The sequence below is a fragment of the Ursus arctos genome, unplaced genomic scaffold (assembly GCF_023065955.2).
Source record: "Ursus arctos isolate Adak ecotype North America unplaced genomic scaffold, UrsArc2.0 scaffold_42, whole genome shotgun sequence".
NCBI lineage: Eukaryota > Metazoa > Chordata > Mammalia > Carnivora > Ursidae > Ursus > Ursus arctos.
This window is the reverse complement of record NW_026623059.1, coordinates 397,501-416,184: the sequence shown is the minus strand read 5'-3', so window position 1 is coordinate 416,184 and position 18,684 is coordinate 397,501. Positions and strand designations below refer to the sequence as shown.

General features: G+C 44.5%; 3 gene segments (V, D, J or C); all 3 read left to right on the top strand.

Annotated features, from left to right (window-relative positions):
* Positions 1–3,387: 3,387 nt before the first annotated feature.
* LOC113250251 (immunoglobulin heavy variable 3-23-like) lies at positions 3,388–3,985 on the top strand. The segment is given in 2 exon segments: positions 3,388–3,490; positions 3,594–3,985. Coding segments are annotated over 2 exon segments (438 nt in total).
* Positions 3,986–10,937: 6,952 nt separating this feature from the next.
* Positions 10,938–11,351, top strand: LOC125281450 (immunoglobulin heavy variable 4-61-like). The segment is given in 2 exon segments: positions 10,938–10,983; positions 11,065–11,351. Coding segments are annotated over 2 exon segments (333 nt in total).
* A 6,420-nt stretch (positions 11,352–17,771) lies between these two features.
* LOC125281436 (immunoglobulin heavy variable 3-23-like) lies at positions 17,772–18,369 on the top strand. The segment is given in 2 exon segments: positions 17,772–17,877; positions 17,981–18,369. Coding segments are annotated over 2 exon segments (435 nt in total).
* Positions 18,370–18,684: the final 315 nt, after the last annotated feature.

Genomic DNA, 18,684 nt, shown 5'->3' with positions numbered 1-18,684 from the left:
AAAGAGATTCCAGGATCAGCAGAAACTGAAAGAATATGTGACCGCAAAGCCACCCCTGCAAAAAATATTAAGGGGGCTTCTGTAAGCCAAGAGAGACCCAAAGAGTCACATAGACCAGAAAGAAAAAGACAATCCACAGAAACAAGGACGTTACAGGTAATACAATGGCACTAAATTCATATCTTTCAATAGTAACTCTGAATATAAATGGGCTAAAGGCTCCAATAAAAAGACACCGGGTATCAGATTAGATTTTTAAAAATGCAAGACCCATCCATATAGTGTCAACAAAAGTCCCATTTTAGACCTAACACACTCCCAAAGTGAAAGTGAGGAGGTGAAGAACAACTTATTATGCTAATGGACATCAGAAGAAAGGTGGGATAACAATCCTCATATCAGATAACTTACATTTTTAAAAATTACATTTTTTTAAATTATATTATGTTAGTCACCATACAGTACATCCCTGGTTTTTGACGTAAAGTTCGATGATTCATTAGTTGCATGTAACACCCAGTGCACCATGCACTACATGTCCTCCTTACTACCCATCGCCAGCCTATCCCATTCCCCCACCCCCTCCCCTCTGAAGCCCTCAGTTTGTTTCTCAGAGAATCAAAGACTATAGGGGCGTCTGAGTAGCACAGTCATTAAGCGTCTGCCTTCGACTCAGTGCGTGATCCCAGCTTCTGGGATCGAGCCCCACATAGGGCTCCTCCGCTGGGAGCCTGCTTCTTCCTCTCCCACTCCCCTGCTGTGTTCCCTCTCTCACTGGCTGTCTGTCACATAAATAAAAAAATCTTAAAAAAATAAATAAACCAAAGACTGTAATAAGAGATGTAAACAGACATGATATCATACTTAAAGAGTCTGCACAACAGGAAGACCTAACAATTATAAATATTTATGCTCCTAATTTGGGAGCAGCCAATTATATCAACCAATTAAAAACCAAAGTAAAGAAAAACATTGATCGTATTAGATTAATAGTAGGGGACTTCAACACCCCACTCACAGCAATGGACACATCACCTAGGCAGAAGATCAACAAAAATTCAAGGGCTTTGAATGACCCACTGGGCCCAATGGACTCTGAAGGCATATACAGAGCAGTCCATCCTAACACAACAGAATATTCATTCTTCCCAGGTGCACATGGAACTTTCTCCAGAATAGATCAAATACTGAGTCGTAAATCAGGTCTCAACTGATACCAAGAGGTTGGGATCATTCCCTGAATATTCTCAGAGAGCATAGCTTTGAAACTGGAACTCAATCACAAGAGGAAATTTGGAAGCACCTCAAACACTTGGAGCTTAAAGACCATACTACTAAATAATGACTGGGTCAATGAGGAAATTAAAGAAGAATTTAAAAATTCAGAAAAACTAAGGAAAGGGAAACACAGCTGTTTGAAACCTTTGGGATACAGCAAAGGTGATCCTAAGTAGGAAATACATGGCAATACAAGAATGTTGCAAAAATGTAGAAAAATGTCAAATATGCAAGCTAACATTACACCTAATGGAGCTACGGAGATAACAGAAAATAAAGCATTAACCAACAGGAGGGGAGAAATAATAATGATTAGAGCAGAAAGCAGAGAAATAGAAACCAGTAGAGCAGCAAAACAGATCAAAGAACCTAGAATCTGGTTCTTTGAAACAACTGTTAATTTGTATAATATCCTAAGCAGACTTATCCAAAGGAAAAGAGAAGGACCCAAATTAACAAAATCGTGAATTAAAGGGTACAGATAACAACCACCAGCAAGGAAATACAATTTTAAGACCATAATATGAGCAACTATTTACCAATAAATTAGGACAATCTGAAGGAATGGAGACATTCCTGGAAACGTATAAACTACCAAAACTGAAAAAGAAGGAAACAGATAATCTGAACAGACCCATATCCAGCAAGAATTTTGAAGCAGAAATAAAGACCTCTCAAAAAAAGACTCCAGGGCCAGATGGCTTCCCAGGGGAATTCCTGGTTCTAATTGTACTTTAATTATATTCTCAATTTGAAGAGGAGTTTTCAAAGACATCTACATAATTTATGAACACAAGAGGGCATAGAAACTCCTCCATTGACTTTATCATCATCCTCTCCAGCTTAGTTGTTGTGGAAAGCACATTAATAACACATTCTCTGAGATCCATATCTACATTTGCAGGGTGACAAACACGTTTATTATAATATGTAAAACGGGATAGGCTGGTGATGGGTAGTAGGGAGGGCATGTGTTACATGGTGCACTGGGTGTTATACGCAACTAATGAATCATGGAACTTTACATCAATATCGAGGGATGTACTGTATGGTGACTAACATAATTTTAAAAATATTATAAAAAATATAAAAATAAAACTGGAAACAATCCCTATCCACAAGAACCACTTAAAAAATAAAATTTTCCCATGTTTCTCTTAGGAAAGCTGCCAAACATTAACAGATGTGCAGCAGAGAGAAATCTGGTTGAATTTTCAAGGATTTGTGCAGAGCAAAAAAAAATAAATTACTACAAATGAAATTACAAACACTATAATTGCACATCTATAATTTCTTCAAAATTAAAACTAGTCTAAGTAACATGAGAAATACCCAAGATATGTCAGGACAAGGAGAGAAAGGGAAGAGAGAGAAGGAATTCCCAGGAAAATATAGGAAATTTTAGGGAGAATTGATTTGCTCACTCTGGATAATGTTGATTGTGACACCTGTGTATATCATATCACGCACTCTGCATAGGTGCAGTTCATCCCGTTTCAAACACACACATCACAGTTCTTACAAAGAGAGATGACTCAGGAGGAACACACAGATATTGCAATGTTAGAAAATACACCTGCATGAACCCTTATTCTCTCTATATTTCAGGTAAACTCTAGAGCAGTTAAAATCATCCTGTCCCCACTACAGAGAGCTCCACATTCCTCAGGAGACTGGCCACTCTGTCCTCCAGGTGGGTCATGGGGCAGCAGGTCCTGTGGGAAGAGCACAGGGACAGACTGGGATTAACTCTCACCCTGTACATGCTCTTGGACACTTCACAAACCCTCTAACATTCCGGGTGTAGGTTTAGAGTTCTTTATGGGATAACATGACACCTGTGCCAAGAGATTTGTGTGAATATCTAAAACTGAAGAAACACATGAAGGCCAAGTATATACTCTGGAAAGTTATATCATGAAATATAATTTTTTTCAAAAGTGGTCAACACCACCAAAACAAAGGCAGTCACATCTGTTCTGTTTACTGGCCTCTATGTCAGCGTAGATCCCAAGCTGAATATATAGTCAGAGGACATGCAAATAGGGCCCTCCATCTGCTGATTAAAACAGCCCAACCCTGACTCTGCAGCTGGGAGAGGAGCCCCAGACCCAGGGTTTCCAGGTGTTCCAATCAGTAATCAGGAGAGAACACAGACAGCTCACCATGGACTTGGTGCTCGGCTGGGTTTTCCTTGTTGCTCTTTTAAAAGGTAACTCATGCTGAACAAGAGACATGGAGTGTGTGAGTGGATCTGAGGGAGACTAACAGTGGGTGTGTGACAGTTTCCTGACCAGGATGTCTTGTGTCTGCAGGTGTCCAGTGTGAGGTGCAGCTGGTGGAGTCTGGGGGAGACCTGGTGAAGCCTGGGGGGTCCCTGAGGCTCTCCTGTGCAGCCTCTGGATTCAGCTTCAGTAGCTATGGCATGAGCTGGGTCCACCAGGCTCCAGGAAAGGGGCTGCAATGGGTCGCAAGTATTAGCAGTAGTGGTGGTAGTTACACATACTACGCAGACTCCGTGAAGGGCCGATTCACCATCTCCAGAGACAACGGCAAGAACACGCTGTATCTGCAGATGAACAGCCTGAGAGACGAGGACACAGCCATGTATTACTGTGTGAGTGACACAGTGAGGGGACATCAGTGTGAGCCCAGACACAAACCTCACTGTAGAAGGAGATCTGGACCAGCAGGGGGTGCACACTAGTCACCAGTTCTGTCCTTAAGCCCCAGGAGCAACTGCAGATGGAGGTTATGGGCAGGTTCCCTGTCAGGTTCTGGGGCTTCCTCTCCATAGAGCAGTTGCCCACAGGGACCCTCTCTGGACACATGATTCTGTGCTCACCTCTTCACTCTCTGACTTAGAAAATTTTTCTAACGTGAAGGCAGATATAGTAAAAACCACAAAAAAACCAGAGTCACTCACAATGTTTATTCCTGTCCCTAAATACCAATGAATTACAAATATCCTGGTGCTCACATCTGAACCTTCACAGGAATCCCAGCTGCACTCACTGTGCATCACAGGACCACCCAGCTCAACGTGCAAACATCCTAGAAGCAGCATTAAGTGCATGCTGGACATGAGGCTCCAGAGGCATCGACAATGCAAAGCAAGTGCAGAATGTGTCTTGGTGGGGGTCACCGTCATAAACCAAATCACAGCATCAATGTTAGTGACAACGTGGGAAAGCAGTGGATATCTTCCTGGTGTTGTCTGGATGTGCAATCTGAAGATCTCTCTCTCTCTCTCTCTCTCTCTCTCTCTCTCTCTTTCTCACACACACACACACGCACACACACACTGACTACACAAGGGTATAAAACCTTTAACACGTTCACCTGATTTCTCTAGGAAATGTGGTCCTACAACAGAAATACACAGATACAGGAAGAACTCAAGAAGCAAGAATAATCTGAGATAAGCAACTTAAATTTACACCTAAAGGACCTAGAGAAAGTACAACTGAAGCCTAATACAGCTGAAGGAAGGAAATAAAGATTGGAGAAAAAATAAATATGAATAAATGTTATAAAAACTAAAAAACAACACAACAGATCAGAAAAAGTGTTATACACAAGTAACGAATCATGGAACACTACATCAAAAACTAAGAATATAGTGTATGGTGACTAACATAATAAAAAAATATTATAAAAAGAAGGAAACCAAGGTTAAACACTATAAAAATGTCTATCCTGAACAGAGGAACTTACACTCTCAATGCCAGCTCTAATAAAATACCATCGGCATATTTCAAAGAGCTGGAACAAACAATCCTGAAATTTGTATGGAACCAGAAAAGACCCGAAAATGACTAGGGAATGATGGAAAAGAAAGCCAAAGCTGGCAGCATCACGTTGCCTGACTGCGAGCTATATTCCAAAGCTGTGATCACCAAGACAGCACGGTACTGGCACAAACACACACATACATCAGTGCATCAGAAAAGAGACTCCAGAAACGGACCCTCAAATCTATGATCAACTAATCTTGGACAAATCAAGAAAACAATATCCAATCGAAAAAAGTTAGTCTCTACATTAAGTGTTGCTGGAAAAACTGGACAGCTACATAGAGAAGAATGAAATGGACCATTCCGTTACACCCTACACAAAGACAAACTCAAAATGGTTGAAAGACATCAATGTGAGCCAGGAATCCATCAAAATCTTTGAGGAGAATATAGGCAGGAACCTCTTCGACGTCAGCCACAGTAACTTCTTTCAGAACACATCTCCAAAGGCAAGGGAAACAAGCAAAAGTGAAATTTTGGGACTTCATCAAGATAAAAAGCTTCTGCACAGGGGCGCACGGGTGGCTCAGTCGTTAAGCATCTGCCTTCGGCTCAGGGAGGGATCCCGGCGTCCTGGGATCGAGCCTCACATTGGGCTACCTGCTCTGCTGGAAGTCCGCTTCTTCCTCTCCCACTCCCCCTGCTGTGTTCCCTCTCTCACCGGCTGTCTCTCTGTCAAATAAATAAATAAAATCTTTTTTAAAAAGCTTCTGAACAACAAAGGAAGCAGACAACAAAACTAAAGGGCAGCCCAGAGAATAGGAGAAGATATTTGCAGATGACATTTCAGATAAATGGCTGATATCCAAGATCTCTAGGACTTTTCAAACTCAACACCAAAAAAACAAAAAAAAACCCAGTCAATAAATGGTAGGAGACATGAGCAGACACTTCTCCAAAGAAGACAAACAAATGACTAACAGACACATGACACAATGTTCAACATCATTAGCCATCAGAGAAATTAAAATCAAAACCACCTTGAGATACCACATTACACTAGTTAGAATGGCAAAAATTGGCAAGGCAAGAAAAAAAATGGTGCAGAGGATGTGGAGAAAGGGAAACCCTCTTACACTGTGGGTGGGAATGCAAGTTGTTCCAGCTACACTGGAAAACAATATGGAGGTTCCTTAAAAAGTTAAAACTCGAGCTACCCTATGACTCAGCAATTGCACTAGTAGGTATTTTCAACAAACAGATACACAGTAGGGAAAAGAAGGGTCATACACACCCCAATGTTCCTAGCAGCATTGTCCACAATAGCCAAACTGTGGAAGGAGCTGAGATGCCCTTCAACAGAAGAATGGATAAAGAAGATGTGGTCCACACACACAATGGAGTATTACGCAGCCATCAGAAAGGATCAACCATTGCATCAACATGAATGAAACCGGAGGGGTTATGCTAAGTGAGCTAAGTCAGCAGAGAAAGACAATTATCACTTGGTTTCCTTACAAGTGGAATATAAGGAATAGCATGGAGGACATTAGGAGAAAGAAGAGGGAAAAGAAGGGGGGAATTAGAAGGGGAGATGAACCATGAGAGACGATGGACTCCAAGAAACAAACTGAGGGTTTTACAAGGGAGGCGGGTGGGGGCATGGGCAGGCCTGGTGACGTTTATTAAGGAGGGCACATATTGGGAGGAGTTAACATGGCAGAGGAATAGGGGTCCCCCTTTTCAGCTGGTCCCGAGTCGCGCTGGATATGCACCAGACCATAATGAAAACCCACGGAATCAGCCCAAGATGCAGAAAGATAAATCTGAATCTCCAGAAATGAACATCTCCAGCACTGAGTATTGAGGTACGAAGAGGGGAGCCGTGAATCCACGCACAGAAATCGGAAGATAAACTAAAGGGAGAGGGGCGCAACGCCGTCGGGAGCCAGGAAGCAGTAGCCACCTGCACTGGGGAGCAGGCCAGACTTGCGGACCCGCACCCACGAGTGCGCAGACTGAGACCGTGAGCCTGGGCACGCCCCTGTGACCAGACTGAAAATGGCCTCTCCAGAGTACGCGCGAATCACTGAAAGTGGGAGCTGAGCGGCGCGCAGGGGAACTGGGGCAGCTGTCGGTTTTAGACACACAAAGAACAGAGACATGCTGGCCCTGGAAGTGAGGGCTGGGACACCGGCTGTGGGGCACACAACACAGGACACTGCAGGGTGTTCAGCAGCACCGACAGAAACAGAGTTAAAGAGGCCAGAAGAGCCCAGTGGAGAGCAGAATGAGATCTCTCTGTTCTGAGACAGAGGCTAGGATTCGGCCACTGCTGCTCTGACGATCAGAAGAGGCACAGCAAACTGCCAGGGAAAGCCGCCAGAGAAGAAAAGCCTGGAAATACTGGCTCAGTGTGCCCATCCCCATCCCCCCTCGCAGGGGACAGGGAGACTCTACCCAAACAGGGTTCCCTGAGTATCAGCGCGACAGGCCTCTCCCCCAGAAGGCAGGCTGAAAAATCAAGAAGCCCACATCCCTAAGGTCCCTATAAAACAAGTGCGCACTGCCTTGGTCCTGAGCAATAATTTGAGCTCTGGGCAACCCCGCAAACTCTCCTCATCAGAATGAGGAAAAGGAAAATCTCCACCCAGCAAAAAAAAAAAAAAAAAAAGAGTCTGCGGCCTCTGCCACAGAACTGATGGATATGGATATAACAAAATTATCAGACATGGAATTCAGAGTAACAATGGTCAAGATGATGTGTAGACTTGAAAAAAATATTAACAAAAATATTAACGAGAATATAAAATCTCTAAGGGCAGAAATGAGGGCAAATCTGGCAGAAATTAAAAATGCTATGGTGAGGAGGGCAGGTATTGCATGGTGCACTAGGTGTTATACACATCTAACGAATCATCGAACTTTACAGCAAAAACCAGGGATGTACTCTATGGGGACTAACATAATATAATAAAAAATATTTTAAAAAATAAAAACTAAAAATGCTATGAATCAAATGCAGTCAAAACTAGATGCTCTGACGGCCACGGTACATGAGGCAGAAGGACGAATTAGTGAACTGGAGGATGAGATGGTAGAAAGAAAGTTGAGACAGAAATTTAGCTCAAAAAATCCAATCTCAGGAATGTAGGTTACGGGAGACTCAATGAACCGTTCCAATGTCAGAATCATCGGCATCCCTGAGGGGGTGGAGAAAGAGAGAGGTCTAGAAGAGATATGTGAACAAATTGTAGCTGAAAACTTCCCTCATCTAGCAAAGGAAACAAGCATTTGTAGGAAGATCGGTAGGAGAAGAAAGGGATAAAGAAAGGGGGGGTAATCAGAAGGGGGAATGAAGCATGAGACACTATGGACTCCGGGAAACAAACTGAGGGCTACAGAGGGGAGGGGGGGTAGGGGAATGGGATAGGCTGGTGATGGGTAGTAAGGAGGGCACATATTGCATGGTGCACTGGGTGTTATATGCAACTGATGAGTCATGGAACTTTACATCAAAGAGCAGGGATGTACTGTATGGTGACTAACATAATATAATAATAAAAGAAGATTATAAAAAAAAAAGATCTGTGTCTTGATGCCCCGCAGTGTTGATCCCCTCTGCGACCCTGATGTGCTGGCCCTACATGGGGAGGGGCATTATATATTCTAATGGTAAACCCCTGTGACTCAGTTGGACTGGGTGTGAGACGGGACCTTCATGAGGTGTTCCAGAGATTACCTCATTCCTTAAGCACAGGACACCCCATGAGAAAGCTCTTCCCTGTTGCAGGTGCAGAGTGGGGTGTGGGACTGGCAGCATCATGGCTTCCAGGATCTGCAGGAACATGAGGTCCAAGATCACATCTGAGGGTCTGTGCTTTACCCGTGGGGACCAGGGCACCCCATCAGTCGTGCCAGCTGGAATCTGTGGGTGTTCAGAGACTCAGGAATCTGACCTCCTTCCTTTGGCTCATCCCATCACCTCAGGGCAAACTGTAAACGAGGAGCTTGACATTGGTAATTCCGTAAAGTACTTGCTCATACTAGGGAACAAAGGATGCCCAGAGAAGGAACAATGAAGACAGAAATGATGAAATAAACAAGAAAAGCAGTATATCACTATGAATTGTATCAGGAGTTCTCAGTGGAATCGAAGAAAGCAAACAACGTGAACCCGCTAATTTGTAACCTTACAAGAATCTTTCCCCTACTACCATGTGTGTTGAAATCTCCTGTGTGTGAGACAGAAGTTAGGAGGAGAGGAAAAGAGAGAGAACATGCAACAGAGAAAATGACTTTTCCATTACAGATTCATAAATCATAAAGTCTTTATAATACATGCAGGAACCTGTCCATGAGGACCTCAAAGGACAGAGAAATCAAGGTAAAGAAGCTCCATACTCCAGATGCTGTGTGAACGTTCACGTCCAGCTTCCCCTTCATCCTCCTCTTTCCCATGAGGATTTGAGGTCTGGATGGAGATGGGGGCACATCCTGGGGCTTGGACCCCTTTAGATGCCTGTGTAGTAGGGTCGGCATGTCTCACGTTCTGTGGGAAGGGAACACCTCTCTACCGACTCAGTTAAATGTGTTCCTCCCTAGAACCATCTGAGTACAGGACCATATGGCTTGAATTTAAGGTGTCATTTTTTATTTAAATTCATTTAGCCAACATATAGTACATCATTAGACTCAGCTGTAGTGTTCAACAATTTATCAGTTGCATATAAACATTTCTGTTCCATGGATGTAACTAGAGCGTATCGTTCTGAGTGAAATAAGTCAATCAGAGAAAGACAAATATCACATGGCTTCACTCATACGTGGAACATAAGAAAAAGTGCAGAGGGGGGCGTCTGGGTGGCAGAGCGGTTAAGCGTCTGCCTTTGGCTCAGGGTGCAATCCCGGTGTTATGGGATCGAGCCCCACATCAGGCTCCTCTGCTGGGAGCCTGCTTCTTCCTCTCCCACTCCCCCTGCTTGTGTTCCCTCTCTCGCTGGCAGTCTCTATCTCTGTCAAATAAATAAATAAAATCTTTTTAAAAAAGTGCAGAGGATTATAGGGGAAGGGAAGGAAAACTGAATGGGATGTCATCAGACAGGAAGACAAACCAAGAGAAACTCCTAACTATAGGAAACAAACTGAGGGTTAGGGAAGGGAGGTGGGTGGAGGCATGGGCTGACCGGGTGATGGGCATTAAGGAGGGCACCTGATGTGATGAGCTCTGGGTGCTGTACACAACTGATAAACTATTGAACACTACATCCGAAACTAATGATGTACTATGCGCTGGCTAGTTGAATTTAAATAAAATTTAAAACAAGAGGAAAAGAAGAAACGCATACCCACTTAACACCCAATCCCTCTGCCTTGCTATCCACATGGATGAGCTTGTTTCCTTATGTAAATCCTTGCGTATAGTTCCTAACACACCCTTTTGTAGATGGAGACGTAGGCCATCATCCAGGACCCCATATCTGATTAGGAGAGAATGACCCTAAGAACGCAAGCAATCACGGTCTGGACCCTGGACTACTGCCTCATTCTCCAGGTATGTGAACAGGTGAATCTGAAGGTTAAATTTGCAGCCCACAGTCAAACAGCCCGACAAGAGAACACAAGAGAACCTTCGTGAGGTTTCCAAATCTTCATCAACTCCAGCACAAACCCACTCAAGTAACTGGGGCTGGAGAACAGTTCAGGCAGAACTCAGCCTAGATCACTAGGAACAGGCTCAGGGGGTCTTCACAGCACCCACCGTGGGGACACCAAGAACTAGTGATTGTCACCAGGGCTCAGGATCTTTTAATGCTTCCCCGTCTCTGCGGGGACCCACATGCAAATCACCTGGGTGCTCCCAGAAGATATCGGCATCACAGGCAGAGGCCAGCGTGCTGGGTCTCCATCCTGCAGACAGCCATGCAGATGCTGTGGTCCCTCCTCTGCCTTCTGGCAGCTCCCCTGGGTAAGGGTCTGGACGCTCTGGGATAGACGGGGGCCTTTCTGTGGGATGGGACCGACTCACCATGACTCTCTTTGTCCCTAGGTGTCCTGTCTCAACGTACACTTCAGGCGTCAGGCCCAGGACTGGTGAAGCCCTCACAGACCCTCTCTCTCAACTGTGTTGTCTCTGGGGGCTCTGTCACCAGCAGTTACTATTGGAACTGGATCCGCCAGCGCCCTGGGAGAGCACTGGAGTGGATGGGGTACTGGACAGGTAGCACAAGCTACAACCCGACTTTCCAGGGCCGCATCTCCATCACTGCTGACTCGTCCCAAAACCAGGTCTCCCTGCAGCTGAGCTCTGTGACCACCGAGGACAGGGCCGTGTAGTACTGTGCAAGAGGCACACAGAGGAGACATCAGTGAGAGCCCAGTCACAAACCTTCCTGCAGGGACATAGTAGGCGCAGGACAGCAGGGGCCCTCAGAATCCACCAGGGAGAGCTCAGGACACCAGGGGGCTCTCAGGACACCAGGAGGAGCTCAGGTCACCAGGGAGATCGCAGGTCACCAGGGGGTGCTCAAGATCAGGGGCACTCAGGAGACAAGGGCACACTCAGATCAGCGTGTGGCACTCAAGACCCACAAATACACTTTCCACACCAGCAGCAGGTGCAGGTGGAGAGTAAACGCTTGTCTCCTGTCACCGTGTGGGGCATCCTCTCCATAAAACACTTTCCCCAGAGGCCTCTCTCGAATAATGATTTCATCTTACTCTTACATCTGTGAATACAAAGGTTGGTTGTAACAGGAGAAAACTATACTTCCATGCACAAAAAGCAGAACGTCACTTACATGGCTTCAGCTTTTCCCTAAATGACAATTAGATACAGACATTCTGATGTCAGTCTGCCAAGTCTGTAAAAGTTTCAGCAGGACTCAACAACACAGCAGCACACAAACCAGTGTACGACCGACGAGCCAGTAAAATACAGTTCATGCTGGACATCAGGCACAGAAGCATCATGAAGCCAAAGCCAGAGGAGAACGGCCCTAGTGTGGGGGTGTTGTGTGACACCATGCTCACAGCATCTAGGTAGCTGACATCATCCAGAAGCAGAGGGACCCCCACCAAGCTTGATACAGTTGGGGAATCAGATGATACGACACACATGGGAGAATACACAATGCTTATCGATCTCAGGGAATGTCACACAGCGTGTCAGAAATGCTTTAATAAAACCAGGAACGGACATGACATCAGGGATTTTCTCGTGGCTCAGTGCTGGAAAATCCCAAGGGATCTATAACATCAAAGGCACAGAATCTCGGCTTTCCTATCCGATGTCCCATGTGTGGTGCAGGAGAAGACAGAGCAAGGGGGCTTCTGGTGTAGTAATGAATCATCAGAAGATAAAGTCTCATGCCTAATTCCATGCAACTAGAAAAATAAGTGAAAAGGAAGAGAACTGGTCAAATAGGTAAAGACCACCTGAGTCCTTAGAAAATGAGAATGATAACATATAAGCTGACAATACTAATAAGGAAGCTATTAGAAGTGGACTGAGGTCTTGCCGGGTGTCTGCAGTGGAAGCTGTCCACTCCCCAAGGTCACCCACTGGTTCTGAAGGTTCTGTGTTCACCGTGTGCACGCAGACACCAGAAGCTTCTACTGGATCCATGAGATCCTCACTTTGAGGTGCTAGAGGGGAGGGGCCTTTCATCTGCAGGGAATCGCTCATTGATCCTCAGTTGTTGACTTCAGCTCAATGTGTGTGACCTCCACCATCCTAAATAGAAACCTAATGACAGTGAGATGGGATGAGGAGTTGGGCCTCAGGGAGGCACTTAGGTCAGGAGGGTGCTGCCTCATGATGGGAGTAGTGCCCTTACACACCATGACTGAGAAAGCTTCCTGCCCCCTGACCCCATGTGCGGTGACAGGCAATGGACAGCCCAGGATGAGGGTGCTCTTCAGACATCACATCTGCCTGCACCTTGTCCTGAGTTTTCCAGACTCCAGCACTGTGAGAAATGAGGTCTGTTGTTTAAAACCACCCAGTCTGTGTACAGTGTTACAGCAGCTGGAACAGAATAAGACATTTCTTTTTTGATAATGATTTCATTTATTCATTTATTTGACAGAGAGAAACACAGCCAGTGAGAGAGGGAACACAAGCAGGGGGCGTGGGAGAGGAAGAAGCAGGCTCCCAGTGGAGCACGGAGTCTGATCTGGAGATTCGTCCCAGGACAACGGGATCACGCCCTGAGCTGAAGACAGACGCTTAATGACTGAGCCACCCAGATGCCCCAAAATCAACATTTCTAAAAACAAGTATTTAGATGCCCAAATCCCCTTCTTGCCTCAGCTCAGCAGATGGCTGCCAGGCTATTCTCATCCCAGTCAATGTTGAGATTTACTCTCTGGGGAGGTCTCTGAACTGCAGGATACCAGGCACATGTCCTAAGCCTTAGTCCTTAGCCCCTAACCCTAACCCCAAATCTAACCCTAACGTAACACAAACAGTAACCGTAAACATTACATGATGAGGGAATTGAGTAAATAAATGAATAAATACGAATTCCCATGTGTGAAATTGAGTTCCATGAATATCTACATAATAAGAAAACCCCCAAAGCTAAATAAAGTCCCTCATCGATGCAAAGGTACTCCCCCACATCTACTCCAGGTTAGTTGTTGCCGTGGAGACCATATAAATAATACATTCTCTGAACTCACACCTTCAAGTGAGGCTAGGAAGCAACTTGATTGAAATACCTGAAACTGGAAATGATCCCAATCCTAAACAACTGCTTTAAAAAAATAAAATTCTCCTGTGTTCATTGTCTGGAATGCTGCCAGGAATTAATAGTGATTTTTGCTACACACAGCAAAACGGATGTGATCTCAAGGATTGATGCTGAGCAAACTAAGCCTTAAAAATAAAAGCACATATATCATAATAAAACATCTATACATCCTAGAAAATTAAAGCTAGTCTACAGTAACAGAGAAAAATCAGTAGTTATGTGGGAACAGGGTGAAGAAGAGAAGACAGGAAGGAGGAATTCTAGGAGATACAGGAAGATGTAAGAGGAATCTATTTTCTCACGTGATAATGTTGAGTCTAACATCAGTGATGACCATATCATGCACTCTGCACGTGTGCAGTGCATCCTGTGTCAAGTACACGCATCACAGCCATTACAGATTCTCACACAGATGACTCAGGAGCCACAGAGACATAGTGACATGTTAGAGACTTGAAAGTACACCTGCACAAACCCTGATTCTCTCTGCACTTCAGGTAAAGTCCGGAAACAATCATCCTGTCCCCATCACAGGACGAGTTCCACATTCGTCATCAGCCTGCCCACTCTGTCCTGCAGGTGGTTCAGGGAGGCAGCAGGTGCTGTGAGTGGAGCTCAGGTCCACGTCCTGGGCGCATTCTCACCCCAGAGCTGCTCTTGGACACCTCACAATCCCTCTGCACTTCTGGGAATAGGTTCACATCTCTTTATGCAGTAACACGACACCTAGGCCCCAAGATTTGTGTGAATATGTAAAAACTAAGCAGCACACCGAGCCCAAGTGTGTATTCTGCAAAGTCATATAATCAAAAATCCGAGTTTCCCAAATGTCACTAGCACCAAATCAAAGGCATTCACTTCTGATCTGGTCAGTGCTCTGTCAACATAGATCCCAAGCTGGCTATAGAGTCAGAGGACATGAAAATAGGGCCCGCCCGTCACTGATTAAACCAGCCCAGCCCCGACCCCAGCAATGGGAGAGAAGCTCCAGCCCCAGGATCCCCAGGTGTTCCCATTCAGTGATCAGGAGAGAACACAGAAAACTCACCATTGACTTTGTGCTTGGCTGAGTTTTCATGGACACTATTTAAAAGGTAATTTATGGTGAACAAGAGACACTGCATATGTACATGCATATGAGTGAGAGAAACAGTGGATGTGACACAGATTCCTGACCAGGATGTCTTGTGTTTGCAGGTGTCCAGTGTGAGGAGCAGCTGGTGGAGTCTGGGGGGGTCCCTAAGACGATCCTATGCAGCCCCTGGATTCACCCTCAGTAGTTCCTGGATGAACGGGGCCTGGCAGGCTCCAGGGAAAGGGCTGCAGAGGGTCTCATGTATTAGCTATGATGGAATTAGCACAGGCTGGGGAGCCTGGGGACATGAATGTGTAACTGTCTCCGGAGCAGGAGGACAGGAATATTTTAGATCATGCATGCAGGAAGGAAGAGTGAGGGAGTTAACCATCACACATCAACCTTTGGTAAACCTGGGCATCCATATGCATCTCTGTAAATCACACTCATTCTGAATATAAAGAAAAGAACACGGTCATAACTTCACCTTCTATGATACACATCTCCTGCATGTAACCAAGAACACAAAATCCCTTTACCACAGTAAAGAAAAACATTGATAATCATATATTACTATCAGGGGACTTCAACACCCCCCTCACAGCAATGGACAGATCATCTAAGCAGAAGATCAACAAAGAAACAAGAGCTTTGAATGACACATCACACCAGATGGACCTCACACACATATACACAGCATTCCATCCTAACACAACAGAATACTCATTGTTCGTGAGTGCTCATGGACATTATTCCAGAATAGATCACATCCTGGGTCACAAATCAGGTCTCAACAGATACCAAGAGATTCCGATCATTCCCTGCATATTTTCAGACCATGAGGCTTTGAAAGTGTAAATCACTGTGAAATCATTCACAACAGGGAATTTGGAAGTGAAAAGCACCCTACTAAAAAATGAATAAGTGAACAAGAAAATTAAAGAAGAATTTAAAATATGGACTCTGGGAAACAAACTGAGGACTTCGGGGGGAGGGGGAATGGGATAGGCTGGTGGTGGGTAGTAAGGAGGGCACGTATTGCATGGGGCACTGGGTGTTATACACAAGTAATGAACCATGGAAGTTTACATCAAAAACTAGGGATGTACTGAATGGTGACTAACATAATGTAATAAAAAATACTATTATGAAAAAAAAAGATTACGGACCAAATGCTACTCAAGAATAAGGAAAGATTGAGGCACTTAATGAATGGCAGAGGCTAACATAGGTGGGATAAAATTTCTTTGGGGATATTTTAGTTCTGTGAAAGTCATGTTTATGAATTTCCTGTCATATTGTCCCTTTGATCTTTTAAAACGTGAAATAGAAAATAAATGTCCTAAGCACAGGTAACGTTGAATAAACAAATGTTTGAGAATGGCAATCAGACCACTAATAATGGCACATGCATTCAGAGAGGAGATTGCAAAGAGGTACACATGCTACTGCGAGAAAATGACTAAAACAATAAACGCTTAGCTCAAATCCTGAATGTTGGACAGTATTAAAAAATCAAAAGGAAAGGACTGAAATCAAGTGTAAAATTAAAATGTAATCATATAAATTTCATCAATAAATCATCTTCGCTTATTAAAAATCAAAGTCATGGAAGCAAAGGAAAAGGAAACACAGCTGTTCAAAACCTTTAGGAAACAACAAAGGTGGTCCTAAGGAAGAAGTACACTGAAATACATCCCTCTCTCAAAAATTGAGAAAAACCTCAAATCGACAAGCAAACTGTACACCTAAAGGAGCTGGAGAAAGAACAGCAAATAACACCTACCAAGGAGAAGAAGAGAAATAATAAAGATTAGAAGAGAAACCAATCCAACAGAAACCAGAAAAACACTAAAACAGATCAATGAAACAAATACATTCTCTGAGCTCCATATCTACATCTGCAGTGAGAAGCAAATTTATTATAATATCAGAAACGGGAAAAAATTCTTACCCGAACCAACCACTTAAAAAATAAAATTCTGCTATTTCACTCTAAGGAAAGCTGCCAAACACTAAAATACATCATTCTTGCTACAGACAGCAACATGGCTGAATTCTCAAGTATTTATGCAGAGAAAAAAGTCCTACAAATGAAATTACACACACTATAATTGCACATTTATAAACCCCTCAAAATTAAAACTAGTTTAAGTAACAGGAGATATAGCCAAGGTATGTGGGGACAGGGTGAGAAAGGGAAGGAGGAGGAGGAATTCCAGGGAAAATACAGGAAATTTTAGTGAGAAGTGGTTTGCTCACTCTGGATAATGCTGGTTGTGACTCCAGTGTTTATCATATGACACATTCTGCATGTGTGCAGTGCATCCTGTGTCCAGTACACTCATCAAAACTAATAAACACAGAGATGACTCAGGAGGAACATATAGGTATTGACATGTTAGAAAATACACCTGCATGAACCCTGATTCTCCCCTTAATTTAAGTAACTCTAGAGCAGGTAAAATCATCCTGTCCCCATTACTCGAGGGGTTCAACATGTCTCACGAGGTTGCCCTCTCTGACCTCGGTGTTCAGGGGCAGGAGGTCGTCCTTGAATACTGGGGCTCATTCTACCCCTGAATGTGTTCCTGGACACCTCACAAACCCTCTAAAATTCTAAGTGTAGGTTTATGATTCATTTTTCACAACATGACACCTATCCTGCAAGATTTGTGTGAATATGTAAAAACGAAGTCCCACATGGAGGCTACATACAAACAGGGGAAAGTTAAATAATGAAATATGGTATTTTTTCAAATGGTCAATACCTACAAAACAAAGGCAGTCACATCTCTTCTGGGTACTGGCCTCTAAGTCAGCATAGATCCCAAGCTGAATATATAGTCAGAGGTCATGCAAATAGGGCCGTCCCTCTGCTGATTAAAACAGCCCAACCCTGACTCTGCAGCTGGGAGAGGAGCCCCAGACCCAGGGTTTCCAGGTGTTCCAATCAGTATCAGGACAGAACACAGAGAGCTCACCATGGAGTTGGTGCTCGGCTGGGTTTTCCTTGTTGCTCTTTTAAAAGGTAACTCATGCGGAACAAGAGACATGGAGTGTGTGAGTGGATCTGAGGGAGACAAAAAGTGGGTGTGTGACAGTTTCCTGACCATGTTGTCTTGTGTCTGCAGGTGTCCAGTGTGAGGTGCAACTGGTGGAGTCTGGGGGAGACTTGGTGAAGCCTGGGGGGTCCCTGAGACTCTCCTGTGCAGCCTCTGGATTCACCTTCAGTAGCTATGGCATGCACTGGGTCCGCCAGGCTCCAGGGAAGGGGCTGCAGTGGGTTGCAGTTATTAGCAGTAGTGGTGGTAGCACATACTACGCAGACTCCGTGAAGGGCCGATTCACCATCTCCAGGGACAACGGCAAGAACACGCTCTATCTGCAGATGAACAGCCTCAGAGCTGACGACACGGCCGTGTATTACTGTGCAAAGGACACAGTGAGGGGACATCAGTGTGAGCCCAGACACAAACCTCACTGTAGAAGGGGATCTGGACCAGCAGGGGGTGCACACTAGTCACCAATTCTGTGCTTAAGCCCCAGTAGCAGCTGCAGGTGAAGGTTATGGGCAGGTTTCCTGTCAGGGTCTGGGGCTTCCTCTCCATAGAGCAGTTTCCCCCAGGGGCCCTCTCCTCAGACGTGATTCTGTGCTTACCTAAACACTCTATGGCTTAGAAAATAATTTAATGTGAAAACGGCTATAGTAAAAACCACAAAATACAGAGTCACTCACAATGTTTATTCCTGTCCCTAAATACCAATGAATTACAAATATCCTGATGCTCATCATCTGAACCTTTACAGGAATCCCAGCTGCACTCACTGTGCATCA